Source organism: Rousettus aegyptiacus, unplaced genomic scaffold (genome assembly GCF_014176215.1).
Source record: "Rousettus aegyptiacus isolate mRouAeg1 unplaced genomic scaffold, mRouAeg1.p scaffold_m13_p_8, whole genome shotgun sequence".
Lineage (NCBI taxonomy): Eukaryota > Metazoa > Chordata > Mammalia > Chiroptera > Pteropodidae > Rousettus > Rousettus aegyptiacus.
Window position 1 is genome coordinate 44,037,514 of NW_023416311.1, and position 23,270 is coordinate 44,060,783.

Consider the following 23,270-nt stretch of genomic DNA (forward strand, 5'->3'; position numbering starts at 1 on the left):
AAGAAACGAAATGATGCAGCTTCATGAAAAATTATGGTTGAATAAAATTTAGTCTGCCTTCTTTCATATAAAAGAAAATACCATTTCTTACATACTATTGATTTGGATACAGATACGAATTAAGTTTACACATGAATTATAAAAAGTTTTAAAAATTAACAATATCATCTATTTAAAAATTTTTACTCCAGTATATCCTAAATTTATTTATAGACCATTAAGCTGACTATAAATCATTTTTAACATAAAACTGCTATTCTGAGAATATTCAATTAGAAATACTTTATCAGCTTAATTTTGGCTATAAAGCATCTGTGAAAGCAAAAAAAAAAAAACCCTTTTCTTGAAAATAATCTATGTTAAGCTAACTTTCTAAGAATTAATCCAAAATTATTTGGAAGACAAGAATGCAAATTCTCTTAAAATATAAAGTTACTAAAGAAGTCCTTCTATTTTTACTTGTAGCTTCAGTTAAAAATCTCCTTTTCTTCCTTAATCGTTTTACTTCCAAAATATAATTTAAAACTACAAGGTTTCAAAATAAATTTAAGCAATAAACTATTCAGGCCACCCCAAAGAAGTTACATTTTTTTCTGTCAATAAAAATGAATAAATAGTAGCTCTTCTTGCCTGTAGCAAGTAAGTGTTGTGAGCTTAAGCAGACCAGATGCGAAAGAAGATCTAAAAGGGAAATCTTTCAAGTTTATAATGGCAGTATGACAGTTCATCCAAGAAGCTAAGCATACCACAGGAATCATGACTATCCATACTAGCAAATGATTCTGGGATAAGTGAACTCTCATTTGTTCATTAGGTTGCAGTAATACTGTAGAAACTCAAAACTTAAAGTACAGAGAGCTCAATTTACAAGACAGTACAGATATTAAAAGATGGGAAAAGTGACTCTAATAGGTAAAATCATGTTATAAATGTTCACAGATTTAATTAAACAGGAGTGATGTATTATTGAGTCAGAGAAACTCAAAACATACAAATTGAAAATGAAGTTTGAAAAGGAAACAGGAAGAGCAAGTTGGGACTGACAGATGTTTTCAAAGATGCCACTTCATGAAATTATCCACTTCCACCCTCATTTCTCTAGATACAGTCACAACAAATTCTGTTGATGGGTAGTTCTGCCAATCTCCTATCTGCAGCACAACACTATTTCCTGACCATTTTTTCCTATATTTTTAAGGAAATGAGTAAACGTTGTAAATTCTGATTTTTGGTATGAGAACTAATAAGTTAAAGTAGCTATTAGGATTGCTGCTTAGTAACTAGAATTTTCTTTTTTTATTTTCAAATAAATCAAAGTAACTGCAATTGATATGAAATGACAATATATACTTATAGTCCTCTACAGGCACTTTTTAAACTAGAGCATTTCTTACTATATCATATATCCCACTAAAAGAACATACTGGAAAGCTAAAACACATTATTAATGAACAATTGTGGAGTTAAGATATATAAGCTTTAGAATAACACGAAACTAGAATAACACGAAACTAGAAACCAGGTTCCAGATAGTCCAGGTGTCCTGGTAGTAATTCATTATGCATGTAGAAATAGAGAAATGAGTTCTCTTAGCCTAGTTTAGTATTAACTCAAAAATGATATACTTCAATGAATCATTCATTCCCCAAAGTATATTTTGGCCTTGTTTAGAGGTTAAGAGAAAACAATAAACTCTAAGATTCACATTTTAATCTGACCATATTAACGTTTCTGAGAAACATTAAACTTCTTTTAATTCTACATTTTCTTTTCTATGGTCATGTCACCCAGAACAAGCCCGATCCCATCTGATCTCAGAAGCTAAGCAGGGTTGGGCCTGGTTAGTACTTGAATGGGAGGCCACATAGGAAGACCAGGTGCTGTAGGCGTAAAAAATAAAAAATAAGGGATTGTAAGCTGACGAGGTCCTCGCAATCTGTGAGCTCAACCAAGGCTTGCCTCACCTAAAAAAATAAATAAAATAATAATAATAATTCTATGTTTTCTTTAAAATTCTGTTCGAAAATTAGTCTCCAAATTATTTATTTTAAACATTTTCTCATATGATGAGTACTAAAATGCTATTAAAGGACAACAGTGTATGTTATCTGAGCATTTTAACCTAAACAGAAGTAGAAATGACTCAGGTTTTGTTTTAAACATCTAAAGTTTGTTTTACCATGTCATTTATTTGGCCCTGGTGTCCAGAAAACTCTCTAACAATCTTCCTGGTTTCTATGTCCAGAACACTAATGGAGAAGTCATCCAAGGCGAGTCCTAGAATGCCACTAGCAAGATAAATGCACCAGTTTTAATAAACAAACAAACAAAACCTTGAACAAAAATATCACAGTCATTTTAATTTTTTAAATCAAGTAATACTTTTGGGGAAATTAAACAAAATGCTGTTCCTTTATATTAAAAGTCTGATTTTTCCCCACTTGGTAAATTATATACTTAAATTAAGAACTTTCACCAAAAACATCAAGAAGAAAATTATCATTTAAAAAAAAAAAAACAAAACTTTACCTGTCTCTATGTAGCAGCATCATATTTGGAGTTGAACTGAGGCTCATAGAATGGATTAAAATTTTGTTTTTAAAGTTCCAGAATTTGAGTAATCCTTCACTACCAGTTGTAACTGTCAATTGGTTTAATCCATCCACTGCAACACCTCTAACAGACCCTTTATGAGCTTTAAAACATATGTTAAAAGAAAAAAGAAATAATAATTGATATTGCTTCTCTGAATATTACACAGAGTGATTCCTTCATTTAAGTATCTAAGTTCCCACTATTTACCTTCCCTAAAATCTTGAAATTTATCTGGATTTTAGGGAGCAGGGAGATTATACTGTTTGAATAAAAACAAAGTCTAACATGTTAATGACACAAAGACTTTAAAAACTAGTTATGATTTCCTGGTTAAAGCACAAATTTTAATTCGTATAATGACTACTTTACCCTAACATATCCATGACTTCATTCTCTTGAGTATTTCAACATGCTGTTTATAATAAATGTAACGGCAGTATCTGTCATATAGGGTTGATGATGACCCATCTACAACTTTTGCAAAATGGCTGGAGCTCAAGAATTTAATAAATGTCAGTGACAGTTATTAGCATTGTATCTATTTATATTGGTTTTTTTTGCAAATAAGAAAAAAAATTCAATACCTTGATCGTTGCCAAAACTTCCTCGATGTATACCAGACTGCATATTATATACATCTACAGTTCCTGATGAGAGACCAATTATAGCAAAGTTTCCACAAGAAGTTATATCCACTGCCTTAGAAAAAAAATTTTAAACAAAAATGACATTATAAAATAACTAACATTTTTACAGTACTTTATAGTTTCCAAAGTATTTTTTAATTTACCAATTATCTTATTTTTATAAAAGCATGATAAATGAATTGCTTCATCGATTTTCTTAAATTTGAGTATATAAGAAATATCTGCTTGATTCTATCTCTATTCTCTAAGAGGTATGAATAAATTATTATCTGAGACAATAAAACATAAATGAAGTTAATGCAATTGAAATTTACAAAGTCAGGCCTTTGATTTTTAATTTATTCAGAATGGTGCTAAGTCAAAGCATTCCACTGCCTAATTACTTTACTTTTGAAATTGCGTCTACAGCTGATATAAAACTGAAAACACAGAATGTCCAATGAAAAAGCCTAAAATATTTTATTTATGACATATTAGAAAGGATACCCATAAAATATTACATGGAAAACATTTAGTTTATAAACAATTTCTGAAAAATAAACTCATAATTTAATACTTAGAGTGTCAATATTATATTAATGAGATGTCTTTTTTCCTATGTTAAAAATATGAGCCTAGGTATGTACTGGGTCATGGCCAGAGATATCCCTGATTGCCACTGTGTCAGTCAGATGTCATCCACCTAAGAGAAAATTCAAACAACTATTGAATTTATGCCTAAAGAAATCGATAACTTCTAAGATCTAAAAGAAAATATTTAATAGAGGATATTTAACTACAAAGCAGCATAAAATTGATACAGCACCACCTGAGTCAAGACATATTTATATAACATTCACATAAGCATGTTTCACTTACATATATTTTTCTAGGTAATTATTACAGTTTATTCCTCAAAAAAAAATTTAGATAGGAAACTATGGACTAATCTTAAAAAGCATTTTATCTTCCTAAATAGAACATAATCTTACCTATTTTGAATAACTTATAAATGTTTATGCTATGTTGGATAGTTATGCTATCAGGAACCAATGGAGATACTAGGCTATAACCTACAAGTAATAAAGGCTCATGATGGCCTTGCTATACTTTTTGTAACTTGCATTTATTTTAATAAGATTTATTAGTGTGCCTGCTTCTGGCAATCTCCTTTTCTAATTTATTCACTCTAATCTCTTATCAAAGATAGCACAGGCAAAGCAAAAATGAATAAGCTGAGGGTGTTACCATTGAATAACAAATTGTACTTTCGTGCATGGGCTCTCTGATAAAGACTTTTGTTTTGTTTATTACTTACTGGTCACTGGCTTTGTTCTAGGTAGTTGAGTTTTCCAGGAAAATGACTCAGCACTAGTTAAGTACCACTGTGTGTATATATATATATATATATTAAATATCTATAAGTGATCACTATAGGCTGTGAAGTAAGAAACAGATCTTAAATTGAATGGTCCTGGTTCAAATCCCAGCTCTGCCATTCACTAGCTTTACTGACCTCCAGTATATTATTCCATTACATTCAACCTCAGTTTTATCACCTATAAAAAGAGGCTAACAATAAACCATACTGTAAGATTATTGTGAAAATAAAATAATATGAGCTACACAGAAAGCCTAGAACAAAGTAAGAATATAACAAACAGCTGTAATTATCGTTACTACTACTGCCACTACTACAGCTACTAACAACTGTGCAGGTAAACTTAAGATGCTCAAGATAAAATCTCTATGGTTTAGGAAATAGTATAAAAGTTTAAGACTAGATTTTTGTACTAGAGAATAGAACATATATAATTACAAAGAAATCTGTACAAAATAGGATAAAATGTAAAGCTACACTTTTAATAAGCATTTTCAAAATTCTAGTTGCCTCCTTTTGTAGAAATTGACAAACTGATCCTAAAATTAATAAGGAAATGCAAGGGACCAGAATAGCCAAAACAATTTTGGAAAAAGAGAAGAAAAAAAAAGCTTGGAGGATTCAATCTTCCTGAATTCAAACCTTACTACAGAAGTTAAAGGTACCATAAAAAAGACACTGTGATACTAGCATAAAGACAGACACACAGAAAAATAAAAGAGAACTGAGAATCCAGAAATAAACCTTCATGTTTGTGTCAAATGATTTTTAGCAAGCATGCCACGACCATTCGATGAGGAAAGAAAAATCTTTTCAACAAATGATGCTGAACAGCTACATACCAAATGCAAAAGAATGAACTTGGACCCTACATCATACCATACACAAAAACTAGCTCAGAAAGGATTATAGACTAAAACTTAAGAGCTAAAACTATGAACTTGTTAGAAAAAAACACAAGAGTAAATCTTCTTGGCCTTGGGTTAGGCAGTGATTTTTCAAAACCACAAGCAATTAAAAAAAAAATAGGTTGGATTTCATAAAAATTAAAAACTATTTGGCAGAAAATGAAATGATGGTCCACAGAATGGAAGAAAATATATGCAAATCACATTTCTCATAAGGAACTTGTATCTAGATTATACAAAAAGCTATTACAACTCACTAATAAAAATATAATCCCACTAAATAAATAAGGGGCAAAAGATTTAGATAAACGTTTCTCCAAGATATAAAAAACAGCCAATAAGCACATAAAAAGATGCTCATCAAGTCATTGATACAAATCAAAACTACAATGGGATTACCACTTCATACACAAAACGGAAGATCTCAACTGGAGGAGGAAAGGATAGAGAAGAGCTGAGAGAGAGACAGGGAGACAGAGATAGAGACAGAGACGGAGACAGAGAGACATAGAGACAGAGAGAGAAAGGGAGGATGCAAAAATAGATTACAAATGTAGGAGAAAATGTAGCTCAAGGAACAGAGGAAATTGCTCACAATACAGCATTCGATGATTTTTTGTTATTGTAAATTGTGTATTCTCATATATTTCATTTTATAATTGTTGCTACTATATAACAATACAAAGTCGAACATTTAAAAAAAAAAAAAAACAGAAGATCACAGGTACTGGCTTGAATATAGAGAAACTGGAACCCTCATGTATTCATGGTGAGAATGTAAAATGGTGCAGCTGCTTTGGAAAACAGTTGGCAGTTCCTCAAAAATGTTAAACACAGAGTTATGCTATGACCTAACAATTCCACTCCTAGGTATAGATGCGGAGAAACAAAAACATGTCCACATAAAAACCTGTGCCCTAATGTTCACAGTAGCATTGTTTATAATAGCCAAAAAGCAGAAACAATACAAATGTCCATCAACTGATCAACAGCTAACCAAAATGTGATTTATACACAAAATGAAATATTATTTAAAATAAAAGATAAGAAGTATTAATACATGGTAGCCTAGCTAGGGAGATGGGAAAGGGGGAAAGTGAGAGAATAGGAATAGCTGCTAATAGGTACAGGGTTTCTTTTGGGAGTGATGAGAATGTTCTAAAATTAGATTGATAAGATTTTAGTGATGACTGTATAATTGATTCTTTGAATATACTAAAAACCATTGAATTGTACACTTTAAATGAGTGAATTATACCTCAATAAAACTTTAAGAAAAAGCAAGGCAACACTTCTGCAAACCAAATTTGAAATCTTTCTTTGTATCTTAAAACCTGAATCTAATACAAGGAAACTTAAATATTAACAAAAGAAAAAAATAAAATTTCAAAAGATGAGTAAGAACTTGTAAGTAAACACTGGCATTTAAAAGCTACATTTAAAAAAGGCTTAGACAGAATTCAATCAGAATTTCTCTAAAAGGCACTTCTCACAAAAGACAAATATAAAAAAAAATGAGAAAAAAAGAACTAATACTACTACATCTATAACTCATTAAATATTTAGCTAAATCTTATTCCTGTAGTAAAAAATCAAAGAAGGAAGGAAATGAAGGAAGAATCCATCAGATTCACATTCATTGACTACAGTATAGTACTGTATACTCAACCTTCGGGTGAGAAAGTACACTGATAAATACTAAAATCATCTTCAAAAGGTGTTCTCAGTAATCCTATATTAATTGGAAAACTGAAATAACCAACATACTACATCTGATTAAGCAAAGCTTAATTCAAATAATTACCTGCACATAGGAAAACTGAACAATATATCAAAATTTTAAACTATGTTCTTTCAACCAATATTATCATTAATAAACATGAGTATAATGAGATTACCACAAAACAGTTTTAAGGGAAAAAATGCTCTTATAAATAAGCTCACTTACTGTTGCAGTTATGTCATCTTTCTTCAGCTCTTTTGGCTTGAGAAAGTAAGTGCCTATTGTAGATCTCTGATAGTTCCAAGTTGAACAAGAAAGTTTACCTTGATGGCAGGCAATGATACCATCCCAGTCACTCTCACGAGCTTCCTCTAAAACATAATTAAAATCGTATATTGAATTACTTTTCATTCTCTCATTAATTCATTCACCTATTGTTTATTAAGCATCTAATATTCCATGTTATCATCAAGCACTAAGGACACAATTATAAACAAGTAATTCCTGATAGCAATGAGTTCTAATCAAATGAGATTCTAATAAGAAATGATGATAAAGTATGATAGTGTCTTATAACGGCACTCAGGAAGAGTTTGCTCAGAAATTTGTGGAGAGTAATAAATGGCTCCTTGAAAGAAGAGTAAAACAGTAGTAATCAACTAGGGGGTGGGGTACACATGGCCTTACAGTGACTTGAACAAAATTACAAAATTAAGCATAGCAAGTAAGTGAAGCATTTTCATGAGAGGGGGCAACTAGGGCGACGTTACAAAGTGTCTTGAAAGCTATGTTAAGAAGAGGAGAGTCCACCCTGAAGGTACTAAGGGGCCACTGAAAGATGTTTAAGATGATGAGTCACATGCTTTACATGTTTTAAAAAAGACCACTCAGGCTGTAAGATAAAAAATAGACAGGAAAGCAGTTAAAGTTAAAAAAAAAAAAAAAGTCATCACATTGTTATAACCCCCTTGAAGTATAAAAATGGTGTCTATACAGTTATTTCTATGACAGTTTTCAATGAATAATCCTATCACTTGTGTTTTTCTTAAAATCACTTCTTTGAATGAAACACTGCTCAAATGACATGATATATACTAAGAACTCAATGTATTTAGATCTTTATTAGGCAGAACTCAATATTCTCAGTTCTTGCTTTTTAACATTAGTAACTTTAATTATACTGCATATGACAATAAACAGAAGTGCTATAAAATGAAATATCAAATATTGTTTATTAGTATCTCTTACAGAGAAGAGCAAAGCCTGAAATAAATAACAAGTTCAAATTATAAATAACTCATTTTTAGTCTTCACAAAAGATTAGCATGCACTTGGAGTTAACTACTAGATGCTTAATATTTGTAAAAATAGTTATCAAAATGAAGAAAATAAAGAAATACATAGTTAGAAATAAATGACACAGCAGAACTTCTCAAAACTCAGTATGAAGTTACTTACCAGCTGCAAACTTTGTGATGGGTGGAAGTCTCAATGACATGGCATTCTGAAGCCCTTTACGTTTGGCTCTCTTTCTATTTATTAGTCCTGAGGTTGGGGGACAGAGGAACATAGCTATGAATATTCTTAATGAACATGTACATAAAAGAAAATTTATTTGTTGTCACATAAGTGTAAAGTTCAAGATATTCCCATTTAAGTCAGGAGCAAAATAAATATGATGTTATTACCAGTACTGTTAACTGTTTGTGAAGTTTAACCTATGTAATTATACCACAAGAAAATAAACTATGAGATATAAATAACTGAAGATAAAAATATCCTTTTTTGTAGATGATATGATGGTCATACAGTGATGTCAATCAAGAGAAACAGTCAAATAATTATTAAAATAATGGTTTCATTAGACCAGATACAGAACAATACAAAAAAAAAAATCAGCAAGTTCCCTACAGTGCAGCAACATTTACTTTAGAAAATTATATCAAAGTATGTAAAATACTACTGAATAATCTCAAATATGTAGGTTCTACAGGAGGAAAACTAAAAAAAAACTTCAATGAGTAAATGAAAAGACAACTTGAATGAGGATAGATAATATTCCTAGATGTGAAAATTCTTAAAGATATCAAATTTCTCTGATTCAATCCTAAGAGAAATTATTCTGGATACTGATTTAAAAATGATCCTGAAATTCATCTGGAAGTATGTATCTGCATGAATAGCCAGGTCATTAGCTTTAAAAGTAATTGTGAAGAAAACTGAAAAAAACTTTCATAAACAAAATATTTCAAATGTGGGAAACCACGGAAAGGGATAGAGAATAAAATGTGCCCTTTTTACAAAAAGATGGGACACTGCTTTCTTTGATGCTTTCTCTAAGCTCTGCTCCATCTTTAAAACTCTGCACTCTATAAATGGCTCGAGTTAGACCATCAATGTCTTCTGGGTGGCAGCAGTATGTTTTTACCACCCAAGATGCCTAACTCTTTCCAATAACCTCATAGCAGCACCTCAACCACTTCTAGAGCAACACTGATCTTGGTAATCTTACTACCTTTCCATACAAGGGTTTTTTATTTCATCCAAGAAAGGAGGAAATTTATCAATGAAACCTCCATGTTGTCTCACAGAATCTTGAAATGTTTTTGTAACCAGCAGCTTTTTTTCATCTTGCAAATAACCTACCATGTCCCAAGCTCTTGTTAAATTTTTCATGTATCGTGGAAAATGACTGAAGAGTTCCATCTTGACCTGTTGATATATAGAGAAAATGCCTAATCAGGCTTCATCAAAACAATGTACCATTTGCATCAGGTCTTTGAACTAGATTCTGTAAAAAGCTTGAAGTTATTGTTTGGGACACTTTAAAAGAAGAGTCATATTGCAACTACAGTCTTCATTACAGTATTCAATTGTGCACAGAATTCTGTTTTTTAAGAACAAAGAATAAGGTACTAATAATTCTTAGCATATCATTAGAATAGGTAAGGGCAACATTTTCAGTATCTGACCATTCTGTCTCTAAGGATTATAAGTAAATAGAATGACACTCCAAATAAAGATGTCATCTATAGTGCTTCCTGAAGTATTCAAAAAGAATTGCCTGTTTTCTTTGCCTCATTTTATCCAGATTTCCAAGTCACTCAAAAAGACATTTGAATCTAAAAATGTGTAAATGCCAGATATATTAAGTATTAAGCACTCTGTTCTCAATACTTGCTGAAATAAACTAACAGAACGAAGGAGAAACTCACTTGCACTAAGAATTTGTTGTCCATTTTGTCCATAATATCTAATTTTGGTAAGAGGAGCACTGTGTCCCATTCTGAATCTCAAAAGCCGGCCTTCACCTGTGGGACCATCAAATATCCATATCTGCCAAGAAATAAAAAGGTAAGGTTCTTCCACAATGTATAAATTGGTCTGAAAGCAGTCAAATCACCTTTAACATAAATTGACTAGCTCTGGGAAGTGCTTGAAACTGTAATTCTGCCTTACTTCACCGCCATAATCTAATGTAACCTCCTGTGATTTTTGTTTCAACTGTACCAGTATCTTATCCCACATTCCTTCTATCTTCTAGGTTCCAAAATGATACATTAAAGCAGGCTTGTAATAGTCCAAAGGGTAAAAGAGATGAGCCAGAAAGATGATAACAATAATCATAATACCCTGAGAGCATTGTCAGCACCGTTTGTGACAAGAAGTGGTTCTCTATGGAGAAATGTCGCTCCAGCGATTGCTGTAGAATGTGCATTTCTCATTTGATTGATTAATTTTTTGTCTTCAAGATCCCAGAGTCCAATATGACCACAAGGGCTTCCAGCTGCCATTATTGGGTGACCATCTATTATTAAAATAAAATACATTAGCAAAAACATGCAGCATAGAGTAACTAAACAATTCTCTGCTCCATTCTTTTAATCTATAAATATAAAGTTAGAATTGACTATACATCAAGAATCTATCCCTATTCCCTTGGTTCTTCATACTACATCAGTATTTTGTTCATTTCAGTTAGGTTAAATTACAAGAAAACATATATTAAGAAAATTTCTATGAGCTTTAAAGTAATATATTTTAAGTGTTAATTAACTCTTATCAATAATTAAGACTTACCTGTACGAAATGAAATTGAAGTAATAGGGCCCCAGTCTTGACGAAACTTCATTAATGTTTCATCAAACTTAATGTTGTGAATGATAATCTGACCAGACATAAGACCAATAGCAATAACATCCACAGCTGGTGCCTGAAAATTAAATTATTCAACTTTTTAAATCTTCTCAAACAGCTTTAATAATCCTGATTATATGCATCATTACTTGTTAGCAAAAGAAATTATGGATTATCTTCCCGAAGGTGGCAAAAAAATCAAAAAGTATCTGGCATACTTTAATTGCTGTTTTACATGGAAGAGTCCAGCATTTAGTGAAATATTTGAATTTAGGCTCCAATAATTTCAAGCTATAAATCTCCACAATTCTGTCCTCTGTATGACCTACAATTCTCCTTGCTTCACTGAACAACTCATCTCCACTCTGCAGAAGGCACTGGACTACATGTTTGCAAATGACTGGTAAACATCGTTCCATAGCAACCACAGGTTAACAGCCTAATTCCAGGCAAAACAATTTTCACAAAGGTTATAGGCAAAGGTTTATTATTTATTTTCAAATATCCCTAAAACATTATTTTTTTAGGGGAAGATTTACAAAGATAAACTAGTCTATGCATTATTTTGTCTTTAGATGTAGAAATATGATCGAGCCCTGAAGCTGAAAGATTCTACTACTAACTTAATTTCCTCTTTGACTTACTTAAAAGAAAAATACTACCTGCTGAAGAGCTGTCACTCCAACTTTCCATCCTGGAAATGTATACAGAAGTTTACTACAAGAAGAAAAATAGTTGAAAGATATTTTTTGGAGAAAAACAAAATCAATTACATATTAAAAAGTTAAATAATAACAGGTAATATTTACTAAATTCTTAATTCTGTTCCATACTATTCTAAATATATATTAACTTATTTAATACTCAAATAATTCTATGAGGTAGACATTACCACCACTTTCCAGATAAAGAAACTAAGAAACTTAAAAATGTGAAATAATTAAGCTAAGGTCACATGACTAATAATTGATAGAGCCCAGCAAAAACAAGTCCTATCTCAAGCTGCTAATAACCACGACATATACTATGCTACCTCTTTAAGAAATTAAATGGAGAAAAAAAATACATGAGTAAAAATCATTTTATAGTATAGACTACAACAGAAAACAATGTTAGCATATAAGCAGATCTCATTTTTCACTGTAATGTTTTTAAAAACTTATCACAAAAGGGAATATATTATAATTACAATACTCCTCATGTGCTATATAACATATGATAGTGATGTTGCTTAATTCTGGAATCAAATCAGGAATGACAAATAGGTCCATGGAACAAATAGAGATTTCTGAAATTGTCATAATGATAATAAAGTACTAAATCATATATTAAACTCTGTGAGCACAGATTAGTTCACTCAATGATTATCCACAAGATATTTAACGTACAATAAAGTGTAAATGTTACATAAAGAGCTTAAAGAGGTAACCATAGGGACAGAGACAATATCTCAATCATTATCCCTGAGCCTAGCACAGGAGATAGTCAATAATATTTGTTAAATTGAACAGAAACACTGATAAAACTAAAATCCAGGATTAGCATTAAACTTTTGATAATCTTATCTTCTCTCTTAAATTTATAAGACATGTGGAAAGGACAATTTGGATGGCCAAATATTTTTGCTTGTCTTTTTAATATTATACAATAAGCAGCCTCAAGCTGCCACTTTTTTCTCTGGATAAGTGTTCAAATAATATATAGTTATTCTAAAAACATTTAGCCTTCCAGTTACACCAATAATATCATAATAGATGTCTATCATGCTTGTGGTTGATGATCACAGTACTGTTATCCTGAAAAATCATTCCTAGATGCTAGCACTAAATTTAAACTTATTTTCCTTGCCTTCTCCTACCTTTTCGGATTACTGAAAACTAGAAGCTGCCCAGTGACAATCTCATTAACTATTTTCTGATCTGTTACTTTACTAGCGCTTTCTCTACAGCTACATGGATTTTCTACAGTGACTAGGGCCTTTAGTATATACATTTCAATGGGCATTGTGAAGCTGAGTAACCCACTCCAAAAACATGTTTATTTATCGAAAGTCTTCCAAGTAAACATAAAGGCAGGGAGAATTGAGAGACTTAAGTACGCATTAGGGAGTAAGAGATGAGGATAAGGTAGGAGACACCTGTGTAATGTTCTAAAGTGCTTACTTGGACTTTACATTCCACAACTGAAGACTTCCTTGTTCACTGCCAAGAAGTATTTTATTCAAGTAGGTACTGGGATGCAAAATTGTTGAAATTTTAAATACTGATTTATCGAAAGTCAGTTGCAGGTATTCTTCTACAAAAGTAAAAGTTATAAAAAAAATAACTATTTTTTATAAAATATCTCAAAATATTTTTCATATACCCATTTATTTAGCACTTAAAGTCTACCGCATCAAAGATTTATGTGGCAGACTTACTTACTAGCCTATAAACTTTCCTCGAGAATTAAAAAAAATAGAGGGACAACTTATAAATGTAATTTAGACTCAAAATTTTCTAAAAGTTCTAATATCAACTATTTAAAATTTTACTCACTGCTGAATTGATTTACAGAAATGAAAAAATAAGAACTTAAAAAACGACACTAGGGATTGGCCTTAACATCATTATAATTATATCAAGAGGCAGAATGAATATTCCAAATTAAGTGCTTGCTCTGAGCTCTTCCAGAGAGTGAAAGGCCAAATATTCAGAGTGCGTAATGGGCCACTCAAATATGTAAAAAGTAAGAGGCAAACTTTAATGGAACTAAGTGGCTTCTCACACATTTCCATAGAACCTCTAATAGAGGAGATGAAAAGAACTTATAGCCCTTTGGAGTGGAAAATAGCATAGCCTACTGCAAGATAAAAACATTTTTTTGAAATCTTACATATGCTTAAAATCCTATGTACTTCACATACAGTTCATGATAAAAACAATTTTTCACTGTTTTCTAATAAATCTGAATATCAAAGAAGGTACATTTCATTTAATCTTTAGTTTCACATACTATCTGGCACACTGCTGCACACTCCCACGGGTAATGTGTACTCCAGTTTAAGAAGTATAGATATAGATAAAAATTATATAAAGTCTACTTTAAATACTATTTTAAAAGAGCCTTCCTTCAATTGTAATTAGCAGTTTTACTTAAAATTATTACAAACAGCTCCCTGAAAACACTGGTTCCATGTGTTGCTGTAACAACAAAAAGCTGGGCATCAGCATTAATAGAAAGCCTCCTAAACTCTAAGATTCAGATTCCTTAACTTTATAAAAGGACTTTTAACATCCATCTACACAGGGACTACTTTTGGAATTCTGTTCCCTCTACTTGAGAAAAGACAACGCAAAGAATAATAATATGAAGAACAAAAATAAAAAGAGTAATTAATAAGAATTCTTATTATTAAGAATAAGACTAATAATTAGACCAATGACATGGAATAACTCCCAGGAGAGCAACCTCTAGAATTTCTACTAAAAGGAAACATACCGCATCAATGAATTAATCAAGAGGTAATATAAGATAAAAATGTAAACAGATTAGCAAATTTAAAAGCTTTAATTCATGATAGACCCAGTCTTTTACTGAGGAAAGCTAAGGATAAATTCCTAGATAACACAGTCCCATAAGCATAGTTCAGTGCCACTGTATATTACTGTTAAAGGACACTGATTCATCCTTAGAAAATGGATGTATATTTTCCTTCAGATTACAGATCTTCAAATTTACTATTATAATCTCCTTTACTGAAAATTGAAAACACAAACCAGGAATTAACAGGTATAAACATATACCAAAATCCACTCCACAGAGAAAATAATATAACATGTCACTAAACTTGGAGAACTGTAATGGAAAATGTATTAGTTGAGATAAACTAAACAGGTTATAAATAGCTCAATAGCTGACTAAAACGGTTTATTCATTTTTTACTTAGAACTTTTTTCTTCATACATGTTAATGATTCTTTCTTAAAATTGTTTTACTGCTTATATGTGAAACCTCTGGTATATATAGAAGTTATATTTATACAGGTTTTTAATTTTAACTACAAACATCTATCCCAAGATAAAGCAATAAATTGGTTAATTCTTACCTTCTGAATATATGTGCCAAATAATAAGAATGCTGTCAGTATCAACAGAGATAACGTGATCCCCAAAGGGTTGCAAAAGATGGATTTCTGCCTTATGACCCTTAAAGGTATGTACTACCTACAATATCAAAGTTCAAAACAATTTCATATTATTCATTTATCATGTAATATTATTCATATTAACCAAAAATAAAAATAAAAAAAGCTAATCCTTTAGATGCTCACATTAAGAAATGTCGTCCAACTTTTGATTATCCAAGGTTAGATTAACAAATAGCAAGGAATCAGACATTATCGCCTTCTCCCCCAGCCAGTCCAATAATAAGAAAGCATGGATTAGGAACACAGAGATGGACCTCAGAGACTCAGCCATCCAACTGAGCTTAGAGAGAAGGCACATACGGTGGGGTCCCTAACTCAATTCAACCAGCACGACTCCATGCATACTAGAAAAGTGGTTATGTTCTAGAAGGCTGACCTCTACAGACTCCATCACCAGCTAGCTTCCAGATGAGATGAAGGAGGGAAATACAGGGTACTTCTTCTGTATAGCTTTCTGTTTTAGGAAAGAAGTACTACATTTCTCAATAACTCCTGCCCCTTCCCCACAGTTTCAGTTCTCACTAGGCTCCAGTAACTCTTATTTCTTCTCCTTGTCCCTTTGGCCCTAACGTGGTAACAGCTTCCTACAACTGACAGTCTCTGATGCCTTCCCACAATTACCTTCTCTCTCTATCTCCTAGGAAAAACTACAAATTGCAATATTTTGCCAAAAAAAAAAAAAAAAAAACCCAGACATTTTCCTGACTATAAAAATCCAAACAACTCCCACTAAGGAACTCCACAGGTCAGTTGCTATCCTCTGCCACAGACAGTGATGATGAAGACTTTAGGAACAAACGTCAGTCCAAGTCAAACCTTGACAAATACACTGATTCTACCACATGGCTATGTATGCATCCCCACTGCCACTTTCCCTTTCATTCTGGACCACTAAAGCCAGGTCACCAAGTTAACTGTCCCAGGAAAAACTTAGAAACCATTGTTATTTAAGACAAGAAAAGATGCTTCCTTAGCAGTGGAGAAAACAAAGAATCTTGATTTCTCTATATAGGGAACAAGTACTTGGTTCTTAGAAAAGGAGTCATAGGCTAAGTTGTTCATAATAAAAAGCTGATTCACATAAAGCATTAAGTGCAAATATGAATCTCCCATGAATGTATTTTCAAAATATACATAACAAATCCTATCCAAACAAAATATCCAAAATAGAAAGATCCAAAGATGGTACCAGACTAGGCGTGAAAATTTTGAAGAAGCTGCCCAAATAATTCTAACATTAATCCCTGGGAAAGAAAATGGTACTAAAGCACCAGTTTTAACTGATTTTGAGAATTTGATGAAATCAACTTTATCTTCCTCCAGAAAACTGAATATACATTAAAAAAAAAAAAAAAAGTCCACGTCCAGAGTATCCCAGGTGAAGAATGGCAACAGTAAAGACCCCTCCACTACCTTTGTTATCGTGACAACTAACTACTAACTGCAAAAGACAAACAAATTCTAACAGTTCAGTGATACAAACCTCTTTATTACGGGCAAATGCAGAGAAAACATTCCCATAAGCAGCAAAGACTAGCTTCCCATCAGCTGCCATACAGCAGATATCCTGTGGAAGAGAGTTACCTAAGAAAAAAATGTATATATGAAAGAAATAAGAATTTTTAAGATTTTGGAACAGAGACCTCAAATATACATATAACATTTTTCACAGTTATAATTTTTAAGAATTATATATAATGAAAGCTGAGAATTAGAGTATAAAATTTTTACTTCAACATTATTTTAGAGATCTAATATCAATTATCGGATTAATGCTAGTAATTGCTGACATAAAAAACATAATTCTAAAGGAAAGAAAAAAACTTTTTGAGGTTATTTGGAAAGAATCTTCACTTAATACATAAAACTCTGGCAGATGGTCATCCACCCTGAATGTGAATGCCTTCACAAACAACAAGTTCACAAATAATTCCAGGAAATTTTTATAAGTAAATCAAAACCTAGAACTCTGTCTAACTGTACACTATGGAATATCTCAAAGAAAACTTGTTATGCTATTCTTTGCTGACCCTTAAAATGAACAATATGGTTTTCATCCAGTCTTCTCCAAGGTAAATATAACTATCACTTCTAACCATTTCTCATATGATATGACTTTTTGAGTCTTTTCGCCTATCCTGGTCATACTGACATGTTTTTTTGTTTGCTTGTTTTGTTTTTCTATTTTGAGGGCAGGAAGATTAGAAAAGAGAAGCTTGTTTTAAGTATTTTTCATACTACATGTTACCCTTTGGGATTTTCTTTCCAAAATACTATTTTTATAGTTTATTATTCATTTCTGTATTCAACTTAGGTTACGCTGCCCTTCTTCTGCCTTCTATAATCTTTTTAAAAATGTAAGTTTATCAGGCATATACACTGAATTCTTTACAGTTCTCCTCTGTTTCTCTTACAAATATATTTGATAGTGAAACTAGAATCTCTCAGCCCTAGTAAGTCCTTTATTCTATTAATTTCCAAAAAAATAAATATTCTTTCCATTGGAAAAAACATCAAAATGTGGGAAAAGAAAAAACTCTTCCTTACAGTAAAAGTAATGATAAAATCATAAAATCACTATTTGATAATCATAATATTAATAACTGATTCAAGAAAGAACCATCGCTAAACAATAAAAGCAGTGGATGAAACTTTGAAGAGTAATAGGATATTTATATAATCACAATGTATGTTACCACAAGATACTTATTAAGTGTAAAACTTTAAGATGGAGCCTCCTGACAAATGTCACCTTAACCAAATAAGTGAAGTTATCATTGCCAGGAAAAGGACTAAACAACAGCATGTGCCTCCCGACATGATTCACTGAGAATTCAGCATCATTTCTTTGTTATTTTTGACATAGTGCATAACCTGAATCTAATCGTGAGGGAATATTTTTTAACAAATCAAATTGAAGGATATTCTAAAAAAGAACTAGCCTATATAGTATTCAAAAATGTCAATATTGTGAAACACAAAGAAAGGCTGACAAACTATTCCACATTAAAAACTAAAAAGACATGACAACTGAATATAACATGTGATCCTGTCATAGACTTTTTGTTGTTGTTGTTATGTAAGAATTCAGAAATATGCACTGGATTCTTTTTATTTTCTGTAAGTCTTAAATTTATGTCAAAAATTTAAAAAGATACTAAACATGCATAAATTCAGGTTAAAGTTTACACTTACTTACTGCCACCAGACTAAGTTTCTGAACCTGTTTAAAAAAAGAAAAAAAATGATTAAATAAATTTTCATTAACAAAAACCATTACAATGATTTAACACTTGAAGATTAAGATATAACCTCATATGTATGTTTGCTATGTTGTCCTTCCTTAAAAAAAAAACAAACAAAAAAACACTTACTGACCCTAATTTTCATTATTAGGAAATCTATAGTTTCAACTATTTCATCAGGAGTGGTGATGGAAGGGGTAGGGGAACATTTTCTATAATGGGCTAAATAGTAAATATTTAAGATTTTTATAGGCTATGTGGTCTTTGTTGCAAATACTCTACTGCTAATGTACGAGAGCAGCCATATAATAAACAAATGTTCACAGTTATATTTGAATTAATCTGTATTTGAATTAAATTAAATTTAATTTTCATATAATTTTCATATGCCAGGAAATATTAATCTTCTTTTGGTATTTTCTCCAATAATTAAAAAATTTCAAAACCACCCATTTAAGAAACACAGAGCTCAGATTTGTATAAGTTAGAACCCCAGAGATGCAAGGGTGCTAAGACAGAAAGTGCCCTTTGGGATCAATTAAATATCCCATATTTCTTAAATAAAAGTAGATCCATGTCTCCATCCCATGCCAAAATTTGATTATACTACATTCTACTACTGTGCAAATTTTACTTGAAGGTTATGTTCTATTAGAATAAACACAAACATAGAAAAAAAAAATGTCATAGGTCATATAAAAACAAATGGTGGGCAGGATTGGCTTGCAGGCTGTAGTTTGCTGACCCCAATCTATGGTAACTGATCCAGTTGTGTAACCCTGAGAAAGTTACTTGACCTCCCTGTGCTTCAAATTCTCATCTATAAAATAAGAATTAAAATAGATAACTACTTCATAGGATTTATTATGACTTGATGAGTAAAATTTGTGTAAAAGTTAGACTACATTAACTGCTCAATAAATGTTAGCTACTATCACCACCATCAACTCCACCTTGGACATGGCCCTCACTTTCCTCTTCCACTAACTCAACAGGCTCCTAACAACAGCTCTTCTAATAACCCACTTGATTTTCACAATCCTTCAAGGAATATAACTCTACTGCCCGGTTTTTAGAAAAAGTGCATAATTAACACTTGCTATTATCATCCTCCTCATCAAGAAAAAGTTCCTGCTTTCACAGAGCGTACGTTCTTCTGGAGAAGACAAAAAAAAAAAAAAAATCAAACAGCAACAAAAAATTATTTCAATGACTGATGAGGTATTAAAGGAGAAAAGCCCATCACTAGCAAGCAGGAAGGCCTTGGGCAAGTAATGTATTATTTCTGAGATTTAGTTTCCTAGTTTACATAGGGCACTATGGGATAATGATGTATACCTTGCAAAGAAATAGCTGCAAGGCTTAGAGTTAAGTGGCAAGGTGCCAGACCCTCAACGTTGATAGAAAATAGATGCTCAGGGGAAGTTTAGGGAAATTAGTTCGCTATCAACATGGACAGTCCCCTAAATCACAATTAATCTCATCCCTTTCAGTTCTCTCAATATATATTAGTCTGAATTTCTACCCAGCTTCTGTCACCAATTGCACCCCCCCCCAAAAAAAAATCCATTTGCAGCTCTTTTTCATTAAGAACGTGGGGGCTAGGGACTTATGTTAATCACATTTACATCTTAAAGGGAACCTCAATATTTACTGAACAAATATATTGCCATAGAACTGAAATATTCTCTAGTACTGTTTCCTAGCCAGACCGCCTCCTAAACCAGCCCCCAAGAGGACTGCAAGGAGCTAATCAGCACGTGGATGTGATACGGCGGTGAAAAGGGGCAAGAAGGGGTTAAGAGAGAGAAAAGCAGAAAGCAAAGCCCTTTGAAGGCGGTGATAGTGCGGGGAGAATGGAATCGACCCAGGGCCGAACTGGGGGCCTGGGAAGGTGGTTCCCGGGAAGCGGACGAAGGAAAAAGTCACTCACGTCATAGGTGTGGAAGCTCTTGCCCACGCAGGTCGTCACATAGAATCGGCGCTTGAGCGCACTGAACCGCACCACGTGTGGAATATCGTTGCTGAAAAGTCCCAAAGCCCGGAACCCCGCGAATAGAGCGCTGGCTGTGCGGCCCCCGGTGTCCTGCTCCATCGATGAGGCAGTACAACTACTCCAGACTCCAGCCGTGATGCCAATCACGCACCTGGTCTTTGAGCACGTCTCGTGGTGCAAAATTTGCCAGGGCTGCAGACTCACAAGCGTTTCCGGTGCCTGCTGCCAATCGCGTCAGCGGAGCCTGTTCTCAGTGCAAGGGTAAAAGAGCTCCTTCCGGAGCTCGCAAGGGGGGCCGGATTTGCGTTCCGCTGGCCAGTCTCCAGCACTTCGTTGGTGATCGTGAGCTCTGATGGAGCCGGAAGAAACTTCTGCAGAACGTTGGGGGAGGAGAGCGACAAGGGAAGCGCAAAGTCCAGGAGCGTTAAGGAGGGACCAAAGTCTTGAGCCGAAAGGAGTCAAGTTAAATGTGTGAATATAAAAACGTATAAAACCATGAGACTAAGAGAAAATTTGAGCATTAACTGGATATTTGATATTGAAAAAATTATTTTTTTTAATGTGACAGTAGTATTGTGACTACGTTTTTAAAAGTCCTTATTGTTTGGAGATGCATATCTACATATTAACGCGTTAAATGATATATGTGGGGGCTTACTTTCAAAATAATTGGGGATAAAGTGCTGGGTTTAGATAAAACAAAACTAATAATTGTTGAACCTAGGGACTGAGTATGCAACAGTTCATAATACTGTCCCGATGCTTCCAATAAAATTGAAATTTTCGTAATAAAAATATTTTTGTTAGCTTTTTATGGAGTTGGTTTTCAGTAAAAAAAATGATTGGAATATTAACGGATCATTCATTTTTCGCCTATGCGTTACAGAAACATGTACAAACTAAATAAAACATTTTAAAGAATTTTCTAAATTGTGTACAATGTAGATGTTGCTTTTATAATTAAAAGCAAAGGCTTCTGCATCTACTGGCAATTTGGGGAGAAAATCGAAACATTTCCTGACCAGGACTTTACAGCTCACAAATGGGTGCCTTTGACATCCATTAGCATAATATAATTCTCAAATTAAGGCTGTGAGGTGTTTAGGGCAAAAATTATATTGCTGTTTTACAAATGAGGAAGTTAGTTCGTTGAGGTTAAGTGATTTGTCCAAAATTCCAAGGTTATTTAGGGCCAAAATCCAGACTAGCACAATGTTTAGAAAAAGAGAAGGGGAGATCACTGAAGGGCAGCTGGAGGATGGGAGAAACATGCATTCAACTTTGGGCCACACGATAAGTGTGGACTCACATTAGATAAGAAATGTGAGTTTTCTGGATATTTCCTATTAGGTCCCTAAATTTGGAGGTTATCAGTTACACATCAATACATAACCAATATTTATGATTATTTTACTAATCAAATTTAGAAATGCTTATACTTCATTTTATCGTATTCACAAAATCATATCGGAAGCCCGAGAAAATTTTAAGATCTTTATTGTCCACCTGCTTAATTCATAGATGCGTGAACTACTATGGACTACAACTGTGCAATTCAGTGGTGGAAGAGCAAATACTACATGTCGGTTCTCCTTATTCTCAATCCAAGACTCTCCACTTTGGGGAGTTGTTCATTGTGGCTCCCCATTTTTGCTCTTGTGGTGGTAGGTATATGAGAGCATATCCGTCACTGGTGCAATAGTACCACTAGACCCCACATTGCACCAAGATATTGTTACCAGGGTAGAAATAAAAGATTTGCTGAATAAGTTAGATGTATTTTGTCCACAGATAAGCATAAACATTTCACTAAAATTTTATTATGGCAATTTTGATCTGGAGTTTTAAGACTATAGAAAATGCTCGATTTAGTCAACCTCCTTGAGAAATGTCACTTAAATGCTGCAGCATAGAGAAACCTCTTTAACATTAACAGCAAACAATTTATTTAAACTCTTTTCACGTAAATCCTCTTTTCCACATATCAAACACTACTCTCTTCTTTCTAAGTAATAAGGAATTTAAGTTAATCTGCTTCACAGTTTTGCTGTGGCCAGATCTGGATTGGCTGTTTCTCTAATCCTCTATTTTGATAACACTGCATGGGCCACAGAGTTCTGAGAATTACCAATGTTGCTGCCTTTATTAAAGTTTAACACGGAAATGAATGGTGGATGCCTTTCCTCAAACTCTGAACAAACTTTTACCTAATTAGGTAGCAGCAAATGAAACAGTTCTATGTTTGCACTTACCTTGAAAGAAGAGTCAGCTCCCTGGAAAGAGTATCCTTAGGTTTGCTATCGCTATAGGCATCCATGTAACATGAAGCTCCCCTATAGTCAGGCTGAAGACATTCTCTTTGTTTTAAAGATCCTTCAATTTCCTTTTTTCAATTACACTGGGAACTCAAAGCTGAAGTACTCCACTGTATTGAGCTGAGGTAATAGGACATGGGGGCTAGCAGTATCAG

The 23,270-nt window shown here is 32.9% G+C and overlaps 1 protein-coding gene and 1 pseudogene across 1 annotated transcript in view; one reads left to right on the forward strand and one right to left on the reverse strand.

The window, feature by feature from the left end:
- The window catches only part of WDR36 (WD repeat domain 36), a 37,532-nt gene extending 16,502 nt beyond the window's left edge, over window positions 1-21,030 (reverse strand). The window contains exons 1-15 of the mRNA XM_016137250.2: window positions 20,738-21,030; window positions 18,755-18,782; window positions 17,043-17,143; window positions 15,458-15,575; window positions 13,533-13,665; window positions 12,033-12,087; window positions 11,314-11,446; window positions 10,866-11,041; window positions 10,449-10,569; window positions 9,880-9,945; window positions 8,692-8,778; window positions 7,459-7,604; window positions 3,180-3,294; window positions 2,530-2,695; window positions 2,180-2,288 (exon numbers count right to left, since the gene is read on the reverse strand). Coding sequence (XP_015992736.2) covers window positions 2,180-2,288; window positions 2,530-2,695; window positions 3,180-3,294; window positions 7,459-7,604; window positions 8,692-8,778; window positions 9,880-9,945; window positions 10,449-10,569; window positions 10,866-11,041; window positions 11,314-11,446; window positions 12,033-12,087; window positions 13,533-13,665; window positions 15,458-15,575; window positions 17,043-17,143; window positions 18,755-18,782; window positions 20,738-20,899 — 1,716 coding nt within the window. The 5' untranslated portion in view covers window positions 20,900-21,030. The remainder of the gene's footprint in view (window positions 1-2,179; window positions 2,289-2,529; window positions 2,696-3,179; window positions 3,295-7,458; window positions 7,605-8,691; window positions 8,779-9,879; window positions 9,946-10,448; window positions 10,570-10,865; window positions 11,042-11,313; window positions 11,447-12,032; window positions 12,088-13,532; window positions 13,666-15,457; window positions 15,576-17,042; window positions 17,144-18,754; window positions 18,783-20,737) is intronic.
- Window positions 1,771-1,889, forward strand: LOC118607278 (annotated as a pseudogene).
- Window positions 21,031-23,270: the final 2,240 nt, after the last annotated feature.